We start from the raw sequence: 12,328 nt of genomic DNA on the forward strand, positions 1-12,328 counted from the left end.
CTTTTTTAAATGGAGATTTAGAAGAAGAAATTTACATGGAACAACCTGAGGGATTTTCTGCACCTGGGCTAGAAAATAAGGTTTGTAAATTGGTGAAGTCTTTGCATGGCTTAAAGCAAACACCAAAACAATGACATGAAAAATTTGACAAAGCCATGCTAGAAAGTGGATTTAAAGTCAATGAGTGTGAAAAATATGTATACGTAAAGAACACTGAAAGTGGCTACGTCATTTTGTGTCTTTACGTAGATGACATGCTTATCATCGGAAGCAATGATAAGATGATCAAATCCACTATGAAACTGCTGAACTCAAAATTCGACATGAAGGATTTGGGATTAGCCGATGTCATCCTTGAAATTAAAATCCATAGAACATCAGAAGGGATGGTTCTAAGTTAATCACATTATGTGGAAAAAATATTTGGAGAAATTCAATAAGGATGACTCTGTATTGGCTAGGATCCCGATAGATACGAGTCAACATCTATCAAAGAATCGGGGTGAGAGTATCTCCCAACTAGAATACTCTCGAGTAATTGGTAGTCTGATGTACTTAATGAGTTGTACACGACCAGACATAGCCCATGCAGTAAGCAAATTGAGCAGATTCACGAGTAATCCAAGAGATGAACACTGGAAAGTAATTATAAGATTGCTAAGGTATTTAAGATACACTCGTGACCATGGGCTGCACTATACCAGATATCCTGCTGTTATTGAAGGATACAGTGATGCAAACTGGATATCTGATATGAAAGACTCAAAATCTACAAGTGGATTTGTATTCACTTTAGGAGGTGCAACAATTGCTTGGAAATCTTCTAAACAAACTGTAATAGCCAGATCCACAATGGAATCTGAGTTTATTGCACTTGATAAGTGTGTTGAAGAAGTTGAATGATTGCGTCTATTTTTAGAAGATGTTCCAGGATGGGTGAAACCTGTACCGGTGATTTGCAAGTGATAGTCAATCTGCGATCGAAAGGGAACAAAGCAAGATGCATAACGGAAAGTCTAGACATATTGTAGACACAACACCATTAAGCAACTACTCTCAACTAGAGTTATCTCTATTGACTATGTAAAGTCCAAGGATAATATAGCGGATCCGTTAACCAAAGGGTTAAATAGAGAGTTAGTTGAAAAATTTTCAAAAGGAATGGGACTGAAGCCAATGGAATAAATCGGTGTGATAGAAAACTCAACCTATGCTGACTGGAGATCCCAAGAACTAGGTTCAATGGGACAACCTAATCGCACTGGTTTGGTAGATCACTGTGTGGGTTATCCCTAGTCTATTCCTATTGCAAACAGTGAATGTTGAGGATAAGCATATAACTTTTAATGATTATGATGAAATTCAACATAGAATCACCTATGTGAGAGAGAAGTGGGGCCGCTTCGAACGAATTGCAAGGCTCAATTCTAGACCCTCTCGCAGAACCAGGCTGATGTTCATGGCCAAAACGAACACAATCATGAGAACTGAATAGTATCAAGGAGAGTCCTGTGTGAAGTGTATCTTAATTTACACAAATGGCAGAACAGTTCAAGGAAATCATGTCTACTGGTCAGCTAGTAAAGAAAATATATTTCACAAGGGAAGGTTCAAAGGATAACACTTACCTATCCTATGTAGGATTCAACTGTAGAGCTTTATCACCAAGATTTGTATCAATTTTCATTCATGTGGGGGATTGTTGAAAATTTTAATTAAAAAATAGGTTTGAATGAAAAATTATGGCTCATGAATGTGGGAGTGTCTTTTGGCTTTCCACATTCTTGAGTTAATTGGAGACTTTTGGCTCTCCATGTTCTTGAGTTTATTGCAAGATTAATTGAGTCAATTAAACTTGTATGACTCTTGGTATGCTTTTTTGAAGCTTATAAATAGTGTGTCTACCTCCTCAATCCAAACAATTTTTGAAAAACAATTTCTACACACAATATTAAAGATCTCATTCAAGTAGTCTCTTGAATTTCATATTGTTAGCTTTTCATTTGGCCTCCTTATGTTTTGGTGATAAAGTAAAGATACGATTCGAGTTTGCCGGAGTAGTGAATTTGTGCTTAGTTTGCTACTGGTTCAACCGTTGTATCCTGGGAAACAGACGTCGGTACGTGTTGATCCTCAAGCATCTTGTGGAGGCGACGAATCTGTTTTAAGGAAACTGTACTTGTTACAGGCCTCGGTTTGCTTTACAATTTTTTTATTATTTATCATTTGTTTTACTGTTTCCTTGTTGCTTAATCAGTTGTTTATTACTGTTCAGTATTTAAACATTCGTTATACTGTTGTATTGTTTCTGATCAATTCGCGTTTAGCATTTTGGCTAACAAAGTCACTACATGAACCCACTACCGCAACACTAAAAACTCCACTAAATTGCGACTATTTTGACCTGATCTTCTTCTCTCTTTCCATTTTGTTCATGGAGTTGGTACCTCGACTATCTATTAACATGTTCAACCATGGTTTTGATCTTCTTCTCCGTTCTTGATCAAATCTTTGTGCTTTAATCGTCTTTCAGCGAAAGCAGATATGTCCAAAATATAGTAGAGAAAAATATTTTATGAGATGAAAATATCTGGTCTTGGTGTGAATTTGGGTAAACACTAAAGCAAAATTGGTCCCATTCAATGTTTGAATTTTCGGAAACTGGTCGAGTATCGTTCGGACGTTGTCTTGAGAACCCAATCCAGCACTTCAATCGCAAGATGTTTTTTTTTTTAACTTTAACTACTATCGAAACTTTAATATTTTGTGATATACTGAATACAACACTTGGGCTATAATAGAGGAATTATATATAAGGGGAAATACTTGAGTCTATTTCTCAAAATAAAGATAAAATAGTGTCATGGTGTAATTTTTTAAAATCCCCAACATATTCTTTCTTTTGTTTAGCCCACTATTTATTTTCTCTTTTGGGGGTGAAAAATGCAATTTATGTACAAAAATCTAAAAAATTATTAACAATAAAATAAATAATTTTCTTTTTAAATTTTTTTTTTAAAGGAAAGCTCGTAAAAAATTATTAAGGTAAATCGTTCATTAGAAGCCTAACCAACCAAGAAGGAAATTCACCACTTACCCAAACAAAAGTAACTGGGAAGAAAAAACAAATTGAGCTAGACTATGTGCTACTCTATTAACTTCTATGCGGATATGACCAATCTTAGTGACCATTGGCTCCTTCAACAATGATGAAATTTCCTCCGCGCAAACTCCAACATATCCGAGATGTTCCTGATTGGTAGTGACTGCTTGAACTGCCAACAGAAAATCTTTTTAAAATTTTCAATTTCAATGTTTTTCTTTTTTTACAAAAGTACTTATATATATATATATATATATATATATATATAATTGACTGGACATGTTCGCACATGACTAGTAGTTGAGTTCCCAAAACCAATGATCTTGTGTTCAAATCTCATCGTCCGCGATTTCGCTAAATTAAGTTTAGATAAATCTCTGGTCTCGACTGCATACGATGATGATAATGGGCAACAAAAGATTGTAAAACTGATGGAATATTTATTGAGTAAAAGCCCAAACAATGAAACCTAAAATGAACTAAAATAATAATAATAATAAAGACGTTTAGTTAGGCCCATACTTATAGGGCTTAAGTGAAAGACAGCCCAGGATAGCCTCTTTAATAGTTTCCCACATGGTATAATTTGTGCCAACTCGATTTCAAAACAAGAACGCGAGAGATGATAGTATTCATTATATGTACACTTAACAAACTCGTTGAAAGTTAAATTTGCCCCCAGTAAAGTTACAACTATTGTATACCAAGTAGAGATGATAACACAGGCTAATGGTTTTTTTTACCAAGTAGTAAAACAGAGAAATTCCGCCATTTTCTTGAATGTAGGTATGCGATACAACAGTTACAGGAACATGTTGATACAAATTCAGAAGCGGAATGAGCAGAAAGATCGATGCTAGGACAAGATATGATTTTCGTGATAATGTCAAAAGAAGAACAGGTTCTAAAGCCATATCATTATAATCTAATTTTCAGCAAAGGACTTGATGTTGATAACAGAATCATAACAATGTAATCACTTTAAACTTGAGACACCTGTGTCTTAGAGGAACCGACGGCTACATGTTCAGCTAATCCAACTAATGGCTGCGAAGAAATCGGGACAATTTTCCTTGCCTGGAAATTCTCGACCTGGATCGCCCTTCAAGAAAAGGGTTTGTTTTGTACCTGTTCCTGTTAAGGCACAAACTTTGTGTTCCGAGTAAGGGTGTGCAATGCCTCTTGAACACAATCTCCTGCTTGAGCACAATCCCAAGGCTTAGTTAAGAAATGTAATAATAAGCAAATTCGAATTACGTTTCCTGTAAGTTTAATTTTCCTTTCTCCTTGTAAACTTCAGCTTCTTCTTGTTTAGCCGAACCCTTAACAACATAGAAATATATATTCTGGCCTCAAGGAAAAGGGTGTAAGTTGCAGCAGGTTTGGGGATGGAACAAACAAATTGAAGACCCTTAAGGGAAGCCCGTGTTACAAATCATAAAAATGTATTAGATTGTCTTTAATTTAAATTCCAAATTTTCATTTCATCGAGTGAGCAAACTTAGGTAGTTTGATAAATGCCATTAGACAACATGTACACACATGCATAAGCTTCCACTAGTAGTTGAGCTATCTGCGAGCTATTCCGTATACATGGGGGCTTATGATAGACAAGGTAGATACAGAAGCCTGATTTATGTCAATACTTGAAAAACCTGCTCTAGCAATATCAGTGCCGGTGTTTCGAGTCAAGTGGCAGCCATCAGCCACGATCTGTTGTAATGGATCAAGAATCCCTTGCACAAATCTAAGAATCGTTCCATCTGCAGTATCACGTAAACAGGGCGTAAGCTTTTTATCTTGTGTAGTTTGGCAAGATGAGAGTTCGGACAGAGAGATTGTATTAAGTAATGAACATGGTTCACCTTTTGCAGCTACATGTTCCACAAAAATATAATGCCCTCCAGGCTTAAGCACCCTTCGAACCTCTGCAAATAAGATAAATTTATATATTTAGCATTGTGATCAGGAAAAAGAGTTAGATATATACAACCCTTAGCTTATCAATATGTTTGGATGAAATCTGGGAAATTTTTTTCTACACATTGGCTTCCTGTTAACCAGTAGTCCAGTGATCATTCGACATGAGACGTGAGAGATCTTCAGTAGATTCGGAAGACAGAAGGAACAAGAATCAATATACCTTTCAATGTGAGATCAACATCTTTTACAGAGCACAGAACAAGTGTTCCAACAACAGCATCAACAGAAGCATCACTTAGAGGCAACGCCTCCGCAACCTCCATAAAAATGGAAATATCAGCCAATATTTGTTTAAGTCAAATGTTTGGCCAGTTTAGTACAGAGGACAAATCAACAAGAAATTATACATCATGCCAATAATTATCCCCCAAATTATCTCTTCAAACAAACAGCTGCATAATACAATTGCACGAGAAACCATTGCCAGATCCAAGGATTCTTGATAGCAAAGCATAACATAACAAATGAAATCACCGTCTGCAAATTGATATAACGCATTTGACAAACCGAATGAATACATACAGCTTGCATAAACCGAAAATTTGATGGTGGAATTCCAGCAGCCTCTGCTGCTGCCTGTGCATATCTTTCCATCTTTTTATTGGGATCAATGCCAAACACATCGACGCCTGGGTTATCAGCATAGTATCTAATATTAGGACCAGTACCAATGCCAATCTCCAATATCTTGTCTGCATTTCCTCCCAAACTGGAAAAGAGCTGTGACTTAAAGCCTGCAATCTTTGTCATATACCGGAATAGTTCAGATTGATACCTTTTCAATTTAAAAACATTAGATGGTGTAACATGCAGCAGACCTCTGCTTCGTAAGATACCATAGTTTTATCCATCGCAGATGCATAAAACTCCTCGTACCAATCAGGCCTTGCAGGATGAATCCTATTTAACGCTGCCTGAATCAATGAGGAAAAACATTTTTATGACTTTCACTAGTACAATGCTGCAAAGAGTCCAGCTTGTCGGGTTGAAGTATTCACGACTGTGCCAACATTCATGGTTAGTTGTTTATCTATATGTACTATGGTAAATGCTTCAAGTTTACACGATTAAAGCCATTAAAAGAACCCTTTATTTTTTTTGTTCCCGAGAAACCAAACCATTTGGAGTCAAAATAAAGTGATACGCTAATTCTTTCAGGCTAAAACAAAGTATGTATCACCACATAAAACCCTTGTTGCTTTGGCTAAATGCATTCTACCAGTTCATAGCCAACCACCTAAAAAAGTTCTAACCTTTTAGCGAAGAAAGTCACAAAGACAATAAAACAAATGCTTTACGAGCATACAACATTGCTGATATTTCCGACTAACATAACTAGAATAAAACTCCCGAATCATACCATAGAATCTTGGAAGGTGGAATCTTTGTCCGAGGCAGATGATGAGGAAATGGGTAAGATACCGCTTCCTAGTACTGCTCCAAGAAAATGCCTTCTGCAACATAATGGGCAGTGGTAGTAATCGCTGTTGCCGTTTCGCGCCAACAAATCTTGAATGTTTTTCTTTGATTCTTTGGTGGGATTTCTTGCAAGAGAAAAGCTACAACTCCTCACTCGTGTGGTGGGATTAATAAAGGGAATACACAAGGAAAGATTGGATGGACGAATCGCCATTTCCAAATCTTTCCTTAAAAAATAAAGGTTGGTTTGTTGCTATTTTGTTTTTGATTTTGTTTTTAACATTTATATTTTTTTGAAACAATAAATATTATATTTTATTAGATATGAAAATCTAAAAATATGTCCACAGATCACAAATTCACAAGTATTCCTAGTTTTTTTTAGTTAAATTAAAAATTGACAATCAGATTTATTTCTATTTCTATATCACTTATTTTTTCCTTTTCTTTTTATTTTACTATAATAATATAATATCATTAAAATATCAACAAAAGACTCGAAAAAATACGACTAAACTCCCTAAATTTTAGGGTATAATTGACTCCGCCAAACAAGGTGAAAAGATCCCATCAATTTTGATACAAGAGCCATGATATCACTTAGTTAACATTTTTATATATATTTTTTTTATTACAAGTTACAACTTTTCGTGGGCAAGAGAGTTTTAAGTCTAAGAATTATGTTACATGTGCAATGAACCTTATGCATTGGTTATAAAATACATTTAAAATTATAAAACTATCCAACATGTATTTTTGAAATTTTTTTTTCTAAATTAAGTGTAAAGATAATTTTGTAATTTCAATATAATTTGTAACCCAATTATAAGTCTCAATATACATATAACATTTTTCTTTGTCTAAAGTGTATTAGAACACATAATTCTCCACTACAACGGCGAGGTTTTATGCCAAACAAGCTAACTGCAAGGGTTTAGTGCATGCCATCTGCAGGTAATATCGACCTTACCGCAAGCAAGAATCTTTAACTAATTCGTTAATTTTTTTAAAAAAAAATTCAGGAAAAGATTTGTATTATTTAAACATTTTGTCCAAATTTAAGATTTTGATTTTTATAAATCGCGAATTTTTTGTTTTATTATTATTATTATATATTTACCAAATGTCTTTTGAATATCTCTCGAAGAAAAAATTATATAGCTAGTCAACACTTCTTAGTCCGCATAACAATAGAAAATGGCTCCAAAACCTACAAGTATTTAGTTCCCATACAAACGTTTAGCCTCCCAAAGGTCTTTCGTTCTTTAATATCATCTATCATGTAAAAATCCTTTCAACCCCTTTTAAGTTCCAGACCTTGGAATCGATCTATTAATTTAAATTAAACCAAAGAACTGCAATTCTTGGCGTAAAGGTGCAATCTTTTTCTGATTTAATGTATTTGTTCTATCCAACTTGTGATTTTGTTTCAAAGTTGGCGTTTTTACTTTAATGGGTTCCTCTATAATTGAACTATCGGCACTTTTTATGATCAAGCACTTGAAAGATGAAAACAGTATTTAACCTGCAAACTCGGGCATGTACGTTTATTCTGTTGCACTCTATGTGTTCACGGTGTTTCAGTTCGATGTAGATAGATTTTGTCTGTGTTTTGCATTGGGCTTTAATAGGATTCTGGATTTGTTTCCATATTTTATAATGGAATATCCATAATCTTTCTTGGAGTATTAGGTGTATGAAGGATCTTTTATAAAATGGACCGGCGGGGTGACTATGGAAAAAGGGTTACACGTGCAATCTGATTTCTCCAAAACGGGAGGAGGGAAAATGAGGACTGTGGATGGTGAAAGAGAATCAAGCCTCATTGGGATGGATGATACGGTCTTTCGTTATTTGTGTCCGTCGAAAAAAATCGGGAGCATTATTGGAGTTGGGGGGGATATTGTTAAGCAATTGCGTGCTCAGACTCAGGCGAGGATTGTATTTAGTGAAACCATTCCAGGATGTGAGGAGCGTGTGGTCACCATATACAGTGCAAGTGTTGGAACCAGCAGTTATGGAAATGAGCCTATTTCACCTGCACAGGATGCCCTGTTTAGGGTGCATGAGAGGGTGGTGGCAGCCGTCAATGAGTCGTCGGTGAATGGTTCACTTGGTGAATCTGTGCAGGTCACTGGACGCTTGCTCGTGCCATCGGACCAGATAGGTTGTGTGATTGGGAAAGGCGGACAAATAATTCAGAGTATACGTCGTGAGACTCGCGCTCAGATCAGAATTTGGGGTAGTGGCCATTTACCACCTTGTGCTCTGAGCTCAGATAAGCTTATCCAGGTAGTTTATCAACTACGACATATGTTTCGTGATTATGTTTCTTACGAATATATGATCTGCCTTTTCGGGTTGGTTTGTTAGTTGAATTTCGTCTCATGTGCTCTAAATGGTTTTGAAATCAGAATGTTTGTGTTTCTAATATTTTTTGTGCTGTTAGAAAAGTAACATGAAGGTTCTTGTTGATGCGTGGAGAATGGTCCATGTTGTAGGAATCTTGTTTCCGCCTTTCGAAAATGTTTTACATTCATTATGTTGGCTTTTTTAAATGGTTTTCATTGTTTGCATGTTTGGTGTACTAGAGCATTAATTTTATTTTATTTTTCTCCGTATTGAATCTCAGATTACTGGGGAAGCCGCCGTCGTGGAGAAGGCTCTTTACCAAGTGGTGTCATGTCTTCAATATAATCCATCACGATCGCAGCATTCATTACTGAGTATGCCTAACATTTATCAATCTGGACTTGCGTTTAATAATCTAGACGCTGCTGTCTCACTTGTGGTTGCAAACTCATCAATGGGTCCTTATTGTCCTTACAAAGGCAATGGTGCTGATTGGTCTTCTGTCTCGGAGGAGACAGAGTTCTCGCTTCGTATGGTATGCCCTACTGAAAACATAGGGGCTGTAATTGGTAAAGGTGGTGGCGTTATCAAACAAATTAGACAGGAATCAGGGGCATTCATTGTAGTTGATACTACTTCTGGCGCTGATGAAGATGATTGTCTCATATTCGTGTCGTCTAAGGAGGTGAGCATACATTTACATTGTTCTGCTCGTGTGGTAACTCTATACCTACAATGTGCTGAGTTTGTATGTGATGTTTTAGACATTTGAAGCCCCTTCTCGGACAATGGATGCAATTATGCTGTTGCAACCGCTGTGCAGCGTGAAAATAGAAAGAGATTATGGCGATCCTGAGTTCATGACCCGCCTACTTGTCCCGACATCAAGAATTGGATGCATCATCGGCAAAGGTGGGGCGATTATTAAACAGATAAGAGGTTCCACCAAAGCTAGCATTCGTATATTGTGCGACAAAGATGTTTCCAAGGTTGCATCCGAGGATGACAATATGGTGCAGGTGAATGAATTCTTGCTTCTAAAATCGCCATTCTAGATATAAAATGCATCCATCAGCATCAGATGATAGGAATTAATCTTGCATTGTAATTCTGAGCAGATAATAGGACATCCAATAACAGCCAGATATGCATTATTACTAGTGATGCAGCGTTTGAGAGCCAACATATTTGCGAGTGAGGGAAGCATGCAGGCATTGCCTCGATCCGCTCCATACCTTCCAGCATCAACAGAGACGATTGCTAGTGCATCATACGCAAAGCGTGAGAGAAGAACGCGTGATCTTAGACATTCAACCTGGTCCGATGGCTTCAGGTGACAGTTGAGGAGGATATGATGATGCACAGGTAGGGGTTACTTAGAATAAACTTGATCCTGATGATATTCTTTGTTTTAATGCATGATTTTTAGACCTTTTCATCTTTTTCTTTTTAAATAACAATCATTCTTTGAAGAGAATTCTTAAAGTCCTTCCATACAACATTGTATAATCAAGGTGGAAGACCACCAATACAAATACTCGTAAACTCACATATCAAATCTGCACCTCACACCGAACCAATATGCCTAATCACACAACCTTTGGTGCCCAACACCAGACCATAATGATTTCGAACCACAACCTCTACACTAAATCTGTTCTTGCTACTATCAAACCCCGCGTCCATATATCTAATCTCACCTGGTGCGGCTCTGGTTTCCTGTGCGGAAGTAGCCTGTCCCACCGAATGCTTATAACTACATGACGCACATGTTGCGCGCTTTATACGCATCCAATAACACAACACACTGGTCTACATTAATCTCTACTAGCTTCTTATGTGATTCATGCGTCCTCTTACACACTTCACCCCCAAGAAACCCATAACATCATCTGCCAATTCCTGTTGGAAAATGGTCCCAAAGTATTTTGAATTGTTTCACAATCAGAAACAAATTAACCTATACTTATATGGATCTGACACCAAATTTTCAAGTATACGTAAACTCGGTCTTAGATTATATAATCAATGGTAACGAGCCCGTCTTTACAAAAAAAATAAAATAAAATAAATTGAACCATGAGTTGTGTATATATACTCCAAAATGATATGCATGGTCAAGTACAACGTCAAGAAAATCACCCCGTATTTAATTAATAAAAAAAACAAACATATAAAATTTAGTTTCATACTTAGATTTGTATCATATTATTTATTTTATTGTTTAAAAAAAAAAATTAAAGTTTGTATAACGTGAACATCAAAATTAAAGATCTCGACTTTGGTTGCCATTTCTGTGCCGTTTATTGAGAGTAGCTAAAAAAATAATTTTATAAATTAAAATTATAATATAATATTTCACTAAATAAACTTTAAAATATATGCCAAATAAACAATATGAAAGACCCATGATCCTTCCACCAAGTCGAGAATCGAGATCCTCAATTTTGATATTCACAACATGAACGTTTATTCAGCAATTCATTATCAAAATAATTAATCCGGTGTAAATCATATCAAAATTTAAAAATTTTTACTCGAACAAGATTGTACTTTGACAAGGTATATGATCCCAAAGTAACTTAAATAATATGACAAAAACGACTATTTTTCCATATATTTTTTCGCATTCTTCCATATTAATTAATTGATGTTTTAAACCTTGGAAAAAAAAAAAATCACACACGCACCGGTAAAAATCGGCATGAAACAACGAGCAGTCTCAATGAAGTCTCTACTCTCTATGTACGAGAAAGAATTACATATCATATTATTGCATTAGTTCACGAGGTTTATTCAATATGTATCGAAAGATAATAATCGCATATTATCAGGTCATAACAAAAAATGACACATCACCAATAGACAATAGTGATACCACCAATTTCAAAAGGGTGAGTGTTATTTACATTCCAATAAGTGTTAATAACACTCCCCATTACCTATTTAATTATCTACTAGACAATAATGTCCTTTTTAATTGTTTTCCTTCTATAATATAACATTTTTATTTACCTTAAATAACTTAAAACCATATTTTGTATGTCAATAAAAAATTCTAACATTTTAAAATTTTATCGTAATTTTTAAGATACATAAAAATAATTTTTAAAAAAATTTAGTTTAATCTTGAATATTGTAACTCAAGTTTTAGTAGGAACATAAAAATTTATTATTCAATTTTATCACAAAATATGTAGAATATTTAGGTGTAAAATTTTTTATTGTCACAATCTTATATAAGAAATATGACTATTATTCAAAAGCTTAATTTTAAGATTAATATTATTTATCAAATTTATTGATTAATATATCTTTATTTTAAAATTTCTCAAAATGAATAATAAATATATGGATTAATTTTAATAGTTTATTTATGTCAACATAAAATGAATGGAATTCAAATAATATTTAATTTTATAAAAATTATATTATCGTTAGTGTAATTTTTTTACACCTTCGATGTATTTT

The 12,328-nt window shown here is 35.0% G+C and overlaps 1 protein-coding gene and 1 pseudogene across 1 annotated transcript; one reads left to right on the forward strand and one right to left on the reverse strand.

Moving 5' to 3' along the window:
• Positions 1-3,897: 3,897 nt before the first annotated feature.
• Positions 3,898-6,741, reverse strand: LOC140871874 (uncharacterized). Its single transcript, XM_073274615.1, has 6 exons — positions 6,447-6,741; positions 5,905-6,000; positions 5,609-5,827; positions 5,247-5,343; positions 4,969-5,031; positions 3,898-4,866 (listed from the first exon to the last, which is right to left on the reverse strand). Exons 1-6 carry the CDS (start codon positions 6,717-6,719, stop codon positions 4,673-4,675), a joined length of 942 nt encoding a protein of 313 aa, XP_073130716.1. The 5' UTR covers positions 6,720-6,741; the 3' UTR covers positions 3,898-4,672.
• A 1,479-nt stretch (positions 6,742-8,220) lies between these two features.
• Positions 8,221-10,194, forward strand: LOC140871998 (KH domain-containing protein At4g18375-like; annotated as a pseudogene).
• Positions 10,195-12,328: the final 2,134 nt, after the last annotated feature.

The sequence above is a fragment of the Henckelia pumila genome, unplaced genomic scaffold (genome assembly GCF_033568475.1).
Source record: "Henckelia pumila isolate YLH828 unplaced genomic scaffold, ASM3356847v2 CTG_461:::fragment_3, whole genome shotgun sequence".
NCBI classification, from domain to species: domain Eukaryota; kingdom Viridiplantae; phylum Streptophyta; class Magnoliopsida; order Lamiales; family Gesneriaceae; genus Henckelia; species Henckelia pumila.

Coding starts and splice junctions, on each gene's coding strand:
- LOC140871874 (XM_073274615.1), bottom strand. CDS start 6,719: ATGGCGATTCGTCCATCCAATCTTTCCTTGTGTATTCCCTTTATTAAT. Junction 6,001..6,446: donor CCACCTTCCAAGATTCTATG/GTATGATTCGGG, acceptor TCATTGATTCAG/GCAGCGTTAAATAGGATTCA. Junction 5,032..5,246: donor TGTTGATCTCACATTGAAAG/GTATATTGATTC, acceptor TCTTATTTGCAG/AGGTTCGAAGGGTGCTTAAG.